The following is a 17809-nucleotide window of genomic DNA, read 5'->3' as shown; positions in this document are numbered from 1 at the left end:
TCTTTGAAGAAGTAAGAATTGACAATATCACCTCCTCTGGAAAAATATTCAATAGAGTTCACCATTTTACCCTCTGCAAAAACTGCCATTTACCAATAACTCAGACACAAATTAAACAAAAAAAACCAGTGGGACATTGCTGATTTGAGATCATGTTTTACATGTTATGTACACAAGGAAAAGAAAAACAAAACAGAGCAAAAAAGGAGCTACATATCAGATATGTGAGCAAATACATGAGGACTGCTGAAACAAACAAACACATGTCTTCGGGCTTGGAGAGTGGCATTTTGGGGCCAATCTGATGACAAAGATGAGTTCTGGATATGCTGAGTACAGACCCTTGCATCATCTGGCTGGTTGAAATCCATGACTCCTCACTCCCACTTGTCCTTACAGTCTCAAAGCGATTCTTAGTTGTTCTGAAATAGTTGATCACTCATAAAGCAATAGATGTATGTGGTGTGTTTCTTGAAACATCAAGTTGTCCAGTTGAATTTAATCATTTTAATGTGAATCAACTGGTGTATACAATGCACAATCCCAGTAAAGTTATCATTTAAAATGTAAGGTTAGGAGTCTTTCTCATAATACCACTTATCTAGGAGCTCTGAGAATTGCCCCTTCCAACTTATCACTAAATACCAATGAGGGTTCTGAAAAAAACAAAAGCAAAGCAAAATGAAAGCAAAAAAAATCCCAATCTCATTAAGAACTAAGGCTGAAAAAACAACCTAAATTCCAAATCTTCAGTGAACTGATGCTAATTATAAAGTAGATAGTTCTTGGGGACAGGCAGGTAATGACCCAGTTTTTATCATGTGGCAAACTTCAACGTCTCTTTAAGCTAGTGGCCACGTAAACAAAGATAAGAAGATACTGAGTCAGTTTGAATGCTGACGTAGAAACCCAGAGAATTTACCGACCAAAAACCTATAGAGAAGAGTTTCTCTATCACTGGCAAGCTGCCATGAAATTACGCAGAAAACTGCTTCCCTAGTCTGCTACCTGTCTCTGACTTTACATGACCAAACAGATGCTCAGAAAACAAGTGGGCAGAAAGTGGAGGGAAAAGATGATGGCCAAGGCCTTTTTGAGAAGCATGGTGTGAAGAGAGAAAAGGAATGCCGTATGCTGGAATGACATTGCATGATGATGCAGAAATAGCAAGGGGGTAGGACACAGAAGCAACTGCCTTAGTTAAACCCAGGTGTGTAGAGTCCATAGAATCCATAGAGTCGATGTCTGCTCAAATCTGGGAACTGCGCTGCAAATGCACCCATCAGCCAGCCCTGCAGCTGAACATTTAGAAAGAGGACTGAATTTTCATACTAGAGAATTTAAAAATTGAACAAAAGGACAATCCACTCAACCCTCTGGTTCTGCGCAGAGCTCACTCATCTGAGGATAACAAGGAAAGAACAAAGGAAGGAAAAAACAAAATAGGACTGATGGAACACTGAGTTAGAACAAGGGAGATTCCTTCTCAGAGTCTTTCTCAACATTTCCTATGATATGATGCAAAATGAATTTTCAGGAAATGGTTTGGCATCCTCAGGAAAGTACAAGTAAACATGACCTCTACATAAAGGCAACGAAATAACATAAAGAGCTAAAATGATAGTATAGAAACAATATGTGGCCGGGTGTGGTGGCTCATACATTTAATCCCAGCACTTTGGGAGGCCAAGGTGGGTGGATCACCTAAGATCAGGAGTTCGAGATCATCCTGGCCAACATGGTAAGACCCCGTCTCTACTAAAAATACAAAAATTAGCTGGGCATGGTGGCACGCACCTGTAATTCCAGCTACTTGGGAGGCTGAGCATGAGACTTGCTTGAACCCAGGAGGCAGAGGTTGCAGTGACTGCACTCCAGCCTGGATGACGAAGTGAGACTCTGTCTCAAAATAATTATAATAATAATAATATATAAATACTAAAATAACAATATAAATAATACAATATAAGAGAAGTTATGGAATTTCTTCATATTTCAATATACATGAAAACATAAATACAAAATTAAAGTCCACATTAGCACCAACAGCACAGTTACAGAAAATCAGCAATGCAGAGGATGAGCAGCTTAGCAGCTATCCCTCCATACAGAAGGAAGGTATCCAGAAATGATAATTAGAAAAAGAAAATGGTCACAGACAACCAGAGAAGAGACAACCAACTAATGAGGGACCAGAGCTCTCAAATGGAAGAGAGAATAAGTGGAACACAAGCAATAATCAAAGATAATAGAAGATAAAATTTTCCTCAGCTGAAGAAAGAATTGTGTATGCAGAGGTTACTCTATCCATTGAAATCAACCACAAAAGATTGACACATTCATTTGAAGATGATAAGGGGAAAAGGCAGAGAAAACAGTGGTAGGGGTGTAAAACAGAGCCAGAAATTAGGCTAAGATTTTAAAAGCATGTCATGTAAGAGAAGAATGATAAACCAAATGTGGCATATTCAAACAATGGAGTACTACTCGGCAATGAACATGACGAGCTTCTCATGCAAGCGACAACCAAGAATGAATCTCAAAGACATTAAGTGGATGAAGGCACACACAAAACACAATGTACTGCATGATTCCATTTAAATGAAATAAACGAACAAACAAAACTACATTATGGTGAAACAAATCAGAAAATGAGTAGGAGTGTGAGGGAAGGGAGTATGGATGGAAAGCAGTACCCAGACCAAGAGTTTCATGACAGCAGCCTTTCAGTTTTCAGAACTGACACACAAGGAGGGTAAGAAGATACAGGTCACCTGTTAATGCTGCGACAGCCACTGAGGGGACTTGAGGCTGGCCTTTGTCTACAGAGACCCAGACTTTCCCTCAGATTCCTTAAGTTCCCTTGAATTATGAGTAACAGAATTAGTTCCAAAACGGGATTTAATCCTGCTTTTAGAATCCAAGAGTGAAAGGTAGAGAGCAAAGAGTGAGTTAACTGGCCTCCTTTCTTCTGATTAAAGAAACACATTTTCACTTGTTAGTAAAGAAAATTCTAGCACGGTGTCCAGAAGAAATTTATTCATCTATTTTAGTCAAGTTTCACCATAGCTTTTTTAAAAATTTATTTGTCTTCTGCTTGAAAATTTTCAACTTTTCTTTTAAATTAAAAAAAATCCATACTAAAATTTTAGCTAAATTATATCCAAATGATATGCAACATGTTCGACCAAGGATGTACCTTATGGCCCAAGTTTTCACTCAATACACATTAGAATGGTTATTACAGACACTTGAAATTCAATGCTGGAAACCATGACATATCCCCCACTAAAACATGCACAAAAACAGGAATTAATGTACCTAAGTCAAACACAAAATAAAATAATTTATGCCCTCTGAAACTTAGATCATATATTCTACCTCAAAGACAATGTTGCCTTCTACAATCAGTCTTTACGTATTTCCCCTGCTTAGGATTACCCGTCCCTGACTGGCTGTCTGGGGAAGTGGATTCCAGTCTCTGCTCTATAAGGAAACACCAGCATCTTTAGGAAAGGTGGCCTAATGCCCATGGAACTCAGTGTCCTCATCTGCAAAATGAGAAAAAGACTATGACTAAACCATGACTCTATGTCAATAAATTTTACATATTCATATCTTTGGCAGCAAAACTACAGATGGTGCCAATCAGTTAGATTTTGCCTCATCTGTGTCTCTCAGGCTGCAATATGATTTTTTAAATAATTAACATAGAGAGATTACCTCAGTAAACTCAATAAAGTATAATAATAACAATAATGATGTGGAAGAAAAGGAAGAGAAGAAGGGAAAGAAGGACAAAAAGCCACCCAAATAAATCCAGGGCCATATAAATTAACCAACGTTAACTATTAAAGGCCAAAAAAATATATGCTTTAAATTATACTGCTGTTTCCCATCTCTAAATTGAATAATAGCAGTAATTCTTAAAGTAAGAGACTAAAAATGAATAGAAAAAAATTATTTTTTAAAGAAGGAGGAAAAAGACGTGGTCATATGGAGGTCTTTTAGGACTTAAAGTCTTTATGTTAAAAAAATAAATTATAAATCTGGCATTGGAGAGCTAATACGCCATTCAATCATTTATTCAATAAATATTAATAGAGCATCTATAATGGGCAAAGCATTGCAGCATATGGTATTTTAGCAAAGACAAAGAGAATATGGTCCCTGACCATAAGACATTACAACCTAGGAGGGAAAATAAGACATAAATACAGTCAGCTGAAATACAAAATAAAATGTGACAAGGGACATAAGACAGGAATGAATAATTTATAAATAATATAGGTCAGAGGAAGGAGGGATCTGTGGTGGGCAAATTTATTCACAAATTATTCATGGAGAAGGTAGCATTTGAGATAAGCCTTGAAGGATGGGTAGAATTTTAACTGGCAGGGCAGGAACCAGAGAGTGAAGAAGGCAGCAAGGCTGGAGGGGCCACTGCCACATGGGTGAGAAAAATGAGACTTCTTTAAAGAAGACCCATCAGTGTCACTTACGAAATACTTTTTTATATGCTTTTACAGGTTAATTCATTTAACCTTACAATTATACTATAAGACAAGATTCTTAACACAGTTTACAGACAAGGCACTTGGAGCACATCAACTGAAGTGCTTTATGCAAAGTCACACCGCTGGGGAGTGGCAGGGTGGGCAAGCACAGGTCTGAGGGCTCCAAAGCCACGTCTTTCAGGTCCTGTAGCACGCTGCTTCCCTCCTGCCTCCATAAAGCAGAGTGGTGTGATGCAAGCTGGGAAGGAGGGTCAGCCCAGACCATCCAGGCCTCTAAACCGCAGGCTAGAGAGTTTGCATCCATATTCAGATGATGCAAGGGGACAGAGGATGAAAAAGGGAAAGTAACTAAGGGCAGTGGTCCAAGGAAGAGGTGGGTGGACCCAAATGAAGATAATAATGCTGGAATAAAAAGGACAAAGTGGATGTGAAAGATTTTGCAGAGACAGAATCAGTAGAATCTGAATGTGTAAACTGAGAGAGAAAACTGTTTATCATGACTCTCAAGTCTTTAACTATGAACTAAGAAAAATCACTATTTTGCAAGGAAACAATTAAATTTTAGATAAATTTATTGATTTTGTATGGCAATGGCATATCCAAGATCAAAGGCAGGGTCCACTGCAGCCATGGCAGTGAGTAACAGAGAGGGAATATAGAGACCCATTACTAATCTTTGAAGACAGTCTTCAATTAAATGGCCAAAGAAGAATATAAAGAAGTCAGGTGTGGTGCAAAATGATAGAGAGAGAGAAACATCACAAATACCCAGGCAGTGAAAGTCATGATTGTACCACAATCAATTAAAAAACAACTGCACCCCTCCATCTAACACAATAGCAAGAAGCAGACCGTAAGTTTTTAAGTCCATAATACCCACTTATTTTCTTAAAAGAGAAGCTTTACTTTTTTTTACAATGAAATGTGTTTTGATCAATTTTTATTATATATAACACTGAAATCATAAACATCATGTGTGTATTTTTAAATAATTATATTTATATGTTTCTCTTTCCAATGACTGGCATTTCAGGACAAATCTATTATTCTGATTGATAAGCCTAGAAAAGAAAGGAGAGAAAATAACCTTTACTGGGTGTATATGTGTGTCAGGTACAATTTCTATATTTTGATATGTAACATTTTATTCGTATGTATAGGGTCTGGTCTGTATGTTAGTCTGCTGTATTTATGTATACATATACATGCATATAAACCAGGCCCTTTTCACATACTATGGCTGATACATTTGAGAGAGAACTAAACATAGAGACATTTAAAACTACAGCCCCAACAGTCATAAAATCCTGTGCTATTATAGAGTTTCTTGAGTACTGGGTTTTTAGCTAATTAATTAAATCCACAGGCTATTGAATAGTCAGGAAATAAGTGTTTACTGCCATCTGGTGGAAGTTTTGCCTATCTACAAACAAATAAGCTAGTGATCTTTAAAGGGGCTTTTATTCCAATCTTGAATAAATGATATTATTATGCAGTACTTGATCTATATTGTTTTGGAAAGATCATCAAAAGTTTTTGCTTTAGTAAGATCCAAAGAAAGAAAATGCAGAAAGCATCAGATCATAAATTGTGAAGGCTGATTTATAATTCTTCCCACAACTGTGGAAGACCCATTTACTGAGGTCCCCATATTTTCCTATGCAAAATATGGTAAAATTACTTTCTCCCTCACAGACATAGTTGTGAACTTACCTGAACCACTACAATAATAATACAAGTAAAATATCTATGACAAAGTGTCGATGAGTGTGTGGACAGCTGTGTCAAAAATATCAGTGTATATTTACCTTCCCCTCATGCCACCTAACTACATATATGCCCCACAGAAACCAACATTGCAAGAGAAAGGGTCTAATAATATGCTCCGTATTACTTCATGAGATCAAAAATCTTTATCTTGTTCATAATTACTTTGTTCCACATTTTATCCATAGGTTTCTAGCATTGAGGTTTTTGGTTTGGTTTGGTTTTTGGGGGCGGGGTGGGGGGGTTGGTGTTTTTTTTTTCTTTTTTTTTTTTTTCTCCTTTTATTTTGAGATAGACTCTCACTCTGTCGCCCAGGCTGTAGTGCAGTGGTGTGATCTCGGCTCACTGCAACCTCCGCCTCCTGGGTTCAAGTGATTCTCCTGCCTCAGCCTCCTGAGTAGCTGGGGCTACAGGCGTGTGCCACCATGCCCGGTTTATTTTTTGTATTTTTAGTAGAGAAGGGGGTTTCACCATACTGGCCAGGCTAGTCTTGAACTCCTGACCTCAAGTGATCTGCCCACCTTGGCCTCCCAAAGTGCTGGGATTACAGTCTAGCACTGAGTTATTTCTTTAAAATTAATCCGAATCCCTAAACTATCCTGTTGGATATCTTTACATTGAATAAGGGACCATTTCTAATCCTTGGTTAGCTTTACTATCTTGCAGGATAAAACTTAAACTGTGTTAAATCTTGTATCATTATCCTAGTTCCTAGGTGTTTTCCGCAATTCACCAAAAAAAAGATGCTATTCTTAAATAGCTTGCAACATATGTGTTTTCTCTATGTAATTCAACTACGGAATTTCCAGCATATCAAATGGTCTGATTTCCTTTGGATAGTGCCCCCTTCACTTCCACATAAATAATTAGGCTTATTACATTTTTCTGAATACCTAAACCATCCAGTTAAGTGCTGGTTAAAATAGAGTATCATACTTGGGCACTGTATCTATAAGTAAATTTTAGATCTTCTTATCTAATTTGTGCTTAGATTTAAGGTTGCAGTCCTTTAAACTTACTGTGAGACTCAGCATGGTCACCTACAGATGTTAACAATTAGACATTACATAGAACCATTTCTCTCAGATGTGCATGTATAGTGGAAACAATGGCAAAAGAGATCTCAATGTCCCAGAGATTGAGTTAATCTAAATTGCAAACTCTTAGAGGACAAGGACCATGTGTTAATCATCTCTGTTTTCTTCACAGTGTCAAAGTAGTACTTCTACCTAGTAGGCATTCAATAAATGTATACTTTCAGTATAATACAGATCAGAGTTTCTCAACCCTTAGCATTACTGGTATCTTGAACCCGATAATTCTTTGTTGGGAGGGGCTGTCCTGTGTATAGTAGGATGTTTAGCTACATCCCATTCCCTAACTGTGACAATAAATAGCAGCTCCCATTCCCCAACTGTGAAAATAAAAATGTCTCTAGACATTGCCATTGTTACCCTCAGTTGAAAGCATTCATTCCTAATACCTTCATTATATCGGTTTTTTGATTTTAACAAAATAAATCACCTCTGTGAGCCTGGATTTCTTTTTCTGTAAACTAAAATTATTGGATTTATAACAACAGTCATAGTCCCTGTGATTCATTCATTCAATCATCCAACAGTTACTGAAGGCAAATTAAGTGTCAGGCACTCTTCTAGGCACAAGGCATCCAGCAATGAGCAAAACAGATACAGGCCTTTCATTGCAGGGAACAAAATAGCTATTGAATAGATATACACAATACATACAACAGGTAACAAACAAATGCATAGCTAACTGTGAACTGTGATAAGCCCAAAGAAATGCTATAAACATTTCCTCCCTAAGTGGGGGATTTCTGAAATATCTCAACAGGTTTATGGAGAGTAACTGTGGCATTATCCAGAATCAAAGGCCTTTAAAATTCTAAAATGCTCAATGAACTCTAACTGCGCTATATTATTTAAAAGACCACAATTTAAGTTGCTACACAATAGCGTGAGTTAAACTCAAATGTATAGACCATAAAAAAACTATTTCAAGTTATTTAAAAGAAACTTCATTTCTGCTTTAGAAAAATTTATCTAAAGAATTCAGAGAAATAAAAGCAATATATGTTAAAATATTCTAATAATCAAGGTCATGGATAGTCTTTTCAGCTGTTCTCCTAGATAAGCACTCAGCATACTTTGCCCAGTTGATTAAGAGTAATGTCACCCAAAATGTCTATTTATAAATCACGGAAGTGACTGGCTGGCTGTGTGTTACACCTGACACAGGAACTGCACAACAGATCATGAGATATTATTGGAAGGATTTTCAGTGGCTCCATGAGGCAGTGTTTCCTATGTCAAAGCATTGTAGTAATCTTTTCCAGATAAACATATTAAATAACTAAACTTTGCCCCTATATACTTACCCTCCTTAACTTATCTAAGACATGCTAGTTATTAATAATGATAATAATAATAAAACACTACTCTGCATTTTCTCTCTGTTTCCTCTCCAAGAAAGCAAACAGACTTAATATTTATTGCATACCTCTCATGTACAAGGTGCTGTACATCCCCTATCTTCTTTAATTCCAGAATAATACTATACAATATAGATTCTTAACTTTTTTACACACAAAGGAACTCAGGTCCAGAGGGGTTAAATATTTGCTTAAAGTCAGACAGATTGTAAACAGTATGCATGGGATTTTTTTCCCACTATGCTAGGCTCTGTCACACTGGCCAATATAAACACCATAAACTCAAAGGCAATTCAAGAATTACATAATCCAATTTACCAGGAATGCCTACAGCACATGAAAGTAATATTTTAAATTATAAATATGTCTGTTAAAGTTGGAAAGGTCATGGGAAAAAAGGTTAATACTCTGCAATATCTAGCCGCACTGCTAGGTACTTCCCTTTAATGCAAAAACAGCAGCATCCTCAACCACCTCATTTTTAAAAATACATTTTATAAAAATCATCTAATAGGACTCTTAATTTTCCCTGGCCTGCAACTCTGCTTCCCCTTTTCACAGCAGTGCTATGAAAACTCAGTCTGCACCCACTTCTGCTTCCTGGCTTCCTGGTCATTCCTCCACTCCTGCATTCTGGTTTCCACTAAAAATGTTCCCCATAAAGTAACAAATTATTGCATTCTTGCCAGCTGATGTAAGCAGATTTGTTTCTGGCCTGTTTAGTAGCACTTCCTCCTTTGTGAAGTTCTCTCCTTCCTCGCTTGGCATTTGTAATTCAGCCCATTTGATTTTCCAGGTGCTTCTGGTTTCTCAGGCTCCCAGTCTCTCCCACATCCTTCAAAGATAATTTCCTCATGATTCTACCTTCAAACACCCTCCCACTCTCTTTCTACTCCCTAATGATCTTACCTGCGCTCTGAAAACCCAAATCTAACACTGGTCAATCCCCAAACTTCCAGACATTTTGAAACCTTCCCTAGTGGACAACTTCACCCAGACATTTTATAAGCACAATCAAATTTGAATGGATTATTTCCCTCATCAATTTGGCACCTCTTCTCATTTTCCCTAATTTGGTGAATGACATCACTAGTTCTCCAAAGCCAGAATCCTATTCCTTAACCCTTAACACCTGACGGCTTACCACTGCATCAGTTCTGTCTCCCAAAATGCCTTCAACCCTTCCCTTCCTCACCATTACCGAAGCCTCTCCCTTGGTTCAAGTGCTCAAAATTACTAAAGCAAAAACTGTTGATGACCTTTCCAAAGCAATATAGGTCAAGTAATGCAAAATAATTATCTTTGTTAAAGATTGTAATATAGCCCTTTTAAAGACAACTACCTTATTTGTTTGTAGATAGGCAAAACTTCCACCAGATGGCAAAGAAAGAAAATGTAGAAAGCAGCACATCATTCAGACTCTTATCTGGCCTCACTGCCTCCAGATTGAATTTCTTCTAGTCACTTCACAAAGGCTCCAGAGCAGTGCTGCCCACTACAACTGTCTCTTTGGAAATGTGCATTATTTCGTGTGGCGTGGCTGTTGAGCAACTTGAAATGTGGCTGCTGTGAATGAGAAACTGACTTTTAAATTTTATTTTGATAATATTAATTTTAATTTAATAGCCAACATGTGGCTAGAAACTACTATATTACACAGTACAACTCTGGAGTGGTCTTCTTTAATCACAAATCTATTTATTATACTCCTCTGTACTTTAAAGATAAAACCCATTCTCCTTGATACATATGGCCTGAACTGATCAGCTGCACTACACTTCTGGCCCCATCGCTTCCCTCTCACCTTCTAGCATTACTTCCAAACTCACAAGTCCTACATATGAAACTAGTTTGTATGGTACCACACACCTCCTTTCTTGTGTACAAGCTGCCCTCGCTGTCTGAACGCCCTTTCTCCCTCTTCCCCATGTGCCTTACTCATTCATCAAGCAGCAACGCCTCTGACCTCCTGACCATTTCTTGCACATCCTTGAGACCCCCTGAGAAAAGTGTGGGCCACTATTCATATTGCTATCATAAATTTATCACACTGTACTGGGATTTTTTTAATGACATCACTGATCTCTACCAAAGGCCTGCTAGTAGCTGATCAGTCCAAGCATCGAGGTAGCTACCAAGTTAAACTTCCTCAAACTTCGTTCCTATTACAAACTAGATAAAAGTCAAACCCTTCATTCAAAATCTTAAAGCAAGGAGACCTGTCAGTCATTCCTTTCACAACACCTTCCTTGGGCTGGGCCTCAGTTTTAATATTGTCTATGTATGATTTGGACATTCTGTATCTCTGATGCGCCTTCTTAGCAACTTACACAGGACTGCCCTTTTATTTCTCTAACAGTCCATGTCTATTATTTTCTTTGAGAACCAGTTTGCCCCAAGCAAGAATCTTCAACTAACCTCACACCAGATTCTCTCACTGGAATATGACCCAATTCTACCTGCACATATAATTAGCCCTCCCTGATTGTGCCGCGCTGTCTTCCGAACTAGAAGCTCCATTCTTTGAAGGCAAAGGCTGAGTCCTCAGCTTCCTTTTCCGTACCTGCAGCATTCTACCATGCTGTGCATTTACCAGGCACTGAAGAAACATATTGAAGGTTGCATGAAATCTTAAAGACTATGTTTGCAATTTTATGAATTCCAAAAATAATCATTCCCAATTCTTGCATTCCCCACATCCCAATATGTGTCTTTTTAAAAATAATATCTAGATATTTAAGAGAAAACTGAACAAGTAAAATAAATCTGTGCCATGGAGCCTCTATCGCCTAAGAATAAGGGTACAGGGTAATAAAACAAATAATTCTAGGAGGTTGTCACTCAAAATATAGAGAACCCCCGTCCCACTTGAACGACATGACTAATGCTTTGAAATAAAAAACCTGGGCTATTTTATTTTATTTTATTTTTTGAGACAGAGTCTTGTTCTTTTGCCCACGCTGAAGTGCAATGGCATGATCCTGGCTCACTGCAACCTCCACCTCCCGGGTTCAAGCAATTCTCCCACCTCTGCCTCCCAAGTAGCTGGGATTAGAGGCACCCGCCATCATGCCTGGCTAATTATTGTATTTTTGTAGAGACAGGGTTTCACCATGTTGGCCAGGCTAGTCTTGAACTCCTGACCTCAGGTGATCCACCCGCCTCAGCCTCCTAAAGTGCTGGGAATACAGATGTGAGCCACCGCGCCTGGCCAACCTGGGCATTTTTTGACAAGAGATTAATAACCAGAATATATAAGGAGCTAAAACAACTCAATAGACAAAAAAAAAACTAATAATCTGATTTAAAAATGAGTAAAAGATCTGAATACAAATTTCTCAAAAGAAGACATACAAATGGCAAACAAATATATAAAAAAATGCTTAACATCATTAATCATCAGAGAAATGCCAACCAAAACTACAATAAGATATCATCTCACTCCGTTTAAAATGACTGTTATCCAAAAGAAAGGCAATAACAAATGCTGATGAAGATGTGGAGAAAGGGGAACCCTCACATGGTTGGTAGGAATGTAAATTAGAGCAGCCACTATAGAGAACAGTATGGCGGTTCCTCAAAAAACTAAAAATAGAGCTACCATATGATCCGGCAATCCTACTGCTAGGTATACACCCAAAAGGAAGGAAATCAGTTTATGGAAGAGGTACCTGCATTCCCATGTTTATTACAGCACTACACACAATAGCCAAGATTTGGAATCAACCTAAGTATACATCAACAGATGAATGGATAAAGAAAATGTAGTACCTGTTCACAGTGGAATATTATTCAGCCATAAAAAAGAATGAGATCCTGTCATTTGCAACAATATGGATAAAACTGGAGGACATTATGTTAAGTGAAATAAGCCAGGCACAGAATGACAAATTTCACATGTTCTCACTCATATGTGGGAGCTAAAAATTAAAACAATTGAACTTATGAAGCTAGGGAGTAGAAGGATAGTTACCAGAGGCTAGGAAGGGCGACAGGGAGGGAGAGAAAAGGTGGAGTTGATTAATGGGTACAAAAATATAGTTCGATAGAAGGAGTAAGATCTAGAATTTGATAGCCCAACAGGGTAATACACAGTTAACAACAATTTATTGTATATTTTAAAATAACTAAAAGAGTAGAATTGGAATGTTCCTAATACAAAGAAATGATAAATGCTTGAGGTGACCAATATCCCAAATACCCTATGTGATTATTACACATCGTATGCCTGTATCAAGACATCACATGTGCCCCATAAGTGTATACGTATACTATGTGCCCATAAAAATTAAAAAGTTTAAGAAAGAAATAAAGACCTGGGCATTTTTAGAAAGCAAAATGATAAATGTGTAATCATTGCTTCTCAACTGCTGTCAGAGGCTAGTTACCAGCTGTTCCTGGACTAGAAATCATTGTGATTTGGCCACACCTCTAGACACTTTCACACCAGTAAGGACAAGCATCCTGAGACATGAGCACACCAGGATTTTGTCCCAACTGACATAGAAAATACAAAACACCAATGTATGGATGCCAGGATTTTGAGGCTATGATTGCTATTTTGATATTAGAACACTACACAGAGCACCCATTCTGTTACACTAGTTAAAATCAGTAGAAAATAAATTCCTAACTTTCAGTTTTCAGATATGTACTTAATACTTAATTTTCCTCTTCCCACTAGACCATAAAAAAGATGTTATCTGAAGTATTAAATAAAGGTCAAAGAAAAGGTCCTCTAAATACACCAGACTCTTTAATGGATGAGATGGCACCTGGCATTTAAAGCTGCATTCTCTAGAGACAGGATGAAAGAGAGTCTTTCAAATCTTTTCAAGGAATGATTTGCTTTCTACTTCTCCATTTTTAATTAATTCATGTATATATTGAAGTCTTGGATCCTCACTAAGGTTAATGAACAATTTAATTCTTAAAAATCTAATCATTTGAATGCATCAAATGGTACATGTTTTAATTATAGAAATTAACAAAGAAAACTAGTAATATACATGTACATCATGTCAGTTTTCTACAGCACATCAGTAGATTTGCTTGAAAAGTGAATTGGGGAAAAGAGCCACTAACATAAGAGAATTTTAATCCTAATTTCTTATCTTTTATAGGATATCTAGTTAGGCTTTTGTAATTTTTATTTTAGACAAGATTCTCTACCTTACTAATAATGATTTTTGCTTCAATGAGTTGCTTTTCAAAAGGGTTACTTTAAAACATTTATGCTATAAACAGACTGTAAATTGCAAAGCTGTATTTCATCTAGTTGAGCACTAAATAATGTGTTAGATACTTAAAAAAGTAAAAATAATCCCTGTTTATCACATAAAATTAGGCGGGGCACAGTGGCTCATGCCTATAATCCCAGGGCTTTGGGAGGCCGAGGCAGGCGCTTGAGTCCAGGAGTCTGAGACCAGCCTGGCCAACATGGCAAAACCCCTTCTCTACTGAAAATATAAAACATAGCCAGGCATGGTGGCGTGAACCTGTAGTCCCAGCTACTCAGGAGGCTGAAGCAAGAGGATTGCTTGAACCGGGGAGGCACAGGTTGAGTGCATCACAGCACTCCAGCCTGGGCAACAGGGCAAGACTCTGTCTCAAAAACAAAAATTAGTCATGCCAGCATCACTTACCCTGTGCTTATCATAAACCACAACTTCTGCAAGCACTTTGCCTAATTTAATTCTAATAAGTTAAGAGAATTAGAAATATATTTGATTATCCCCATTTTCCAGAAGAAGAAATTGGAGTGTAGTGTGATTAATTTGCCCAACATGTCTCCAAATGCATCTCACATACAAATCCTGAAATCTCCTTCTTCCCATCCTCTATCCATTCACAAAATAGTCATCAAATGCTAAGTGCCCAGCACGGTTCCATGAATGGAAATTTTCATACATCTGGAAAAGACTAGCTTCAAAGTTATTTTTCAATTAGATAACCAAACTTTAATTAAAACATTTGTAAAACTTCCATGATGTTATTTCTACCTATCCTTCATATCTTCTGACATCCTTCATATCTGTCTGTCAACATACTTTTAGTGGATAAAGAAAAAGCTTTTGTATGTTTTTACTATTTTATTGACAGTTTTACGAAGAAAACATTTTCCTTCCCAATGATTTGAATAATAAAAGCCACCCACAGTGAAAGAGGCCACTGCAGATGAACGCAAAGCTAGCTAGGCTATATGACACAGGCAATGAACTGATCATATCTATGATGCGGACATTCTGAAAGGGTGAAGCTAAATAGAAAATTTTAGGCCACATCACATACATATGCAAATCAGATGCTCCATTCCAGTTGGCCTTCCAGTAAACCAACTGCAGAGTTTTTGTTGTTATTATCGTTGTTGCCTTAATTTGTAATACTTTGACTAACATTTACATTTTAAAAATAATTTATATGCCAATCCAGAATACTAGAAGCAACAATCAAATTTGTATAATGACTGTTCCTGCAAATACAATGTTTTGTGGCGAACCCGACTGCCTCTTTCACTAATTCAGAGTCAGAAACTTAATACCACTTTATCCATTAGTCTTACCTCTGCAGCTAAATAGTTTCCAGTTGCAAGATGCTTAAATCTGAACAAGCTGTTCCACTGTCCTGCACCCCCACGGCATGGGTCATGATGAACCACCTACAAAGAGAGCAACGATAGTAATGGCAAAACAACATTTATGTTCCTGGCAAGCAAACACCAACAGTTTACATGCCTGCCCTCCTGTTAATGCTGATCTGTCAAACCTAATATATGTTTCCATGAGAGCATAATGTGGCAGAAAAACAAAATTCCCCATAAATGAGCAAGAGACATGTTGTAACAGTTGTTAACTCGTGCATGCATGACACTCGTGCCTTACATCTGCAAACACAGCTTTACTCAGAAAGACATGTTTCCAAGACCAAAGTGGAAACACTGAGATTTTCTTCCCTTTGTTTTTCAAACATTTACTTGGCAGCTTGCATTAAGAGCCCACTATGTGCCAAGTACCTTCAAGAGAAGAGAAACACAGCAGTGGATAAAGCTAGAGCTTCCATTCTAATGGAAAAGAGAGAGCCAGCGAACAAAGAAATAAGTAAGATTTGACAAGTGCCAGAAACAACACAGGGGAAGTACATGATTGAGTAACTAGGGAAGGCAACTTTAGATATGACCATCATGAGTATGGGCCATTTTGAGATGTCATGTGAGCTGAAACCTGGAGGATGAGAAAGACAGCCACGTAGATTGGAAGAGAGAATCACAAACGTCAAGGCCTAAGGTCTAAACTACTTAATTCTTAGCCCTTTCCATGCATGCTTTTTATTGACAGCATGTCTTTTGATACCTGTCTTTGAATTGGCCTTGCCCAGATGCTGAGCCCCTAGGCTCACTGGGAATGAATGCAGTAGAAGCTCTGACACACCTGGTTATGACAGGCGGGATGGGGCAGCAGAAAAGCTCGGGTTTTACACTCCAATTCAGGCATGTGAGTCTCAGGTCCACCAATTACTGGGGTATGACCACAGAAATGAATTTAACATATTTGAGCCTTATTTCTTCATGTATAAAATGGGTTGATTCACAGGATTGTTGTGAAGATGAAATATCATAAGGCATATCACAATGCTAGGATAACTTTCATGACTCTCCCTCAGCACATTACGTTCTTTTTGCTAGTACTGACCACCCTTTGGCTCCTGCTGCAACCGCGAATTCTGTGTGTTAACATACTTCACTTGCTAATGCCTTTTGCTAGACTCCAGCAACTGTCTTCCCATACTCTCATAACTCAGATAAGATAATAATTACGAAAATACTTCAAAGTCCTTGAGGTCTTACAAAACACTCCCTCTGTGGCCAAAAGCCCACCTATCCTTCAAATTCTCACATCACATTTCTTCCACAAATCCTTTGCTAATCACACTGGCCACTGTGATCTTGTCAGTGTTTGAACTCTTAAACATTTAAGGGAGGCAGAGATATCTGCGAGAATGTGATAAAATCTAATATTTGTCTCAAATACACACACACACACACACACACACACACACACATTTTGTGGTTTGTATATAATTGCTAAGGTTAACAAATAATCTGAAGATCCCAGACTAAGAACTACTCTCCTATACATCAGTGGGTCTGGCAAGGGCAGTACGGCTCCCTAGAGGGGATATTCTAGAGATTTGGAAGGGAGGGTGTTTTTGTTTATCACAATGATTTTGGAGGGATGCTATTGGCATTTAATATGCAGTGACCAAGATATTATCTATGCTGCAATTTACAGGGAATTCCAGAATGTGATCAACACTGTGTGTGGCCCTCAGGACCAGCCCCACCCTGCTAAGTGCTCCCCTGCATCACAGGGGCTGAAAGCCTCACCCAGCGGGGCTCTGAGGACATTCCCGTTAGAATGGAAAGCAGAGGACAGTAGAAGAGAGACTCCTCTTTGGGCTGCAGTAACAGTGGGAGCAGCTGACCAGTGCTCGCTCCTACAAGGTGCGTGGGTGAGGACCCCTCAGCATGTGAGCAGAGGCCTGCAGGCTCAGAGGAGGAGCAGTCATTGCATTGCTTATCTGCATTCAGATAAGCCCATGTCCCCCACTCCACGTTTCCTCCCCAGCCCTTCCAATCATGTTGAACGTAATTTCCCTCTTCCTTGAAACACCTGATGCCCATGCTGGGTAAGCACAGTCCTCAGGCTTCCTCACAAAGCCCAACTGTGACAGCACACAATAGAGAAACGTCCTTCAAATCTCAAATAGAAATAAGCCTACCACCGATATAAACTGGCAATACTTTAGTACATCAGCAGATAAAAACATTTTACATCAAGTTATATGAAATTCATTATGGTGAGGGACGTTTAAATGAAGTAAAGACATCTCAAAATTATTAAACAATTTATTCGCTCCCTATTCTGGTCAATGTGTCACAGCATTTCCAACTATGCATTTTGATGGAAAGGGTTCACTGCAGTAGTACAGTTACAGCAAAAGCTATAAAACTAAAAGCAAAAATATGAGAGAATTTTCAAAACTCCTTTTAACAGACTCAGAACCAATATTAAAT

General features: G+C 38.1%; 1 protein-coding gene across 2 annotated transcripts in view; it reads right to left on the bottom strand.

Moving 5' to 3' along the window:
* ITPR2 (inositol 1,4,5-trisphosphate receptor type 2) overlaps positions 1 to 17809 on the bottom strand; it is a 506436-nt gene that overhangs the window by 370171 nt on the left and 118456 nt on the right. For both annotated transcript variants that reach the window (XR_004665727.3, XM_003828909.5), the window contains exon 9: positions 15299 to 15394. Coding sequence is in view for 1 of the 2 variants with exons in the window: in XM_003828909.5 (XP_003828957.3) it covers positions 15299 to 15394 (96 nt within the window). In the remaining variant the exon portion in view is untranslated. The remainder of the gene's footprint in view (positions 1 to 15298; positions 15395 to 17809) is intronic.

Source organism: Pan paniscus, chromosome 10 (assembly GCF_029289425.2).
Source record: "Pan paniscus chromosome 10, NHGRI_mPanPan1-v2.0_pri, whole genome shotgun sequence".
In the NCBI taxonomy this organism is placed as follows: domain Eukaryota; kingdom Metazoa; phylum Chordata; class Mammalia; order Primates; family Hominidae; genus Pan; species Pan paniscus.
This window is presented reverse-complemented; position numbering and strand designations above follow the sequence as displayed.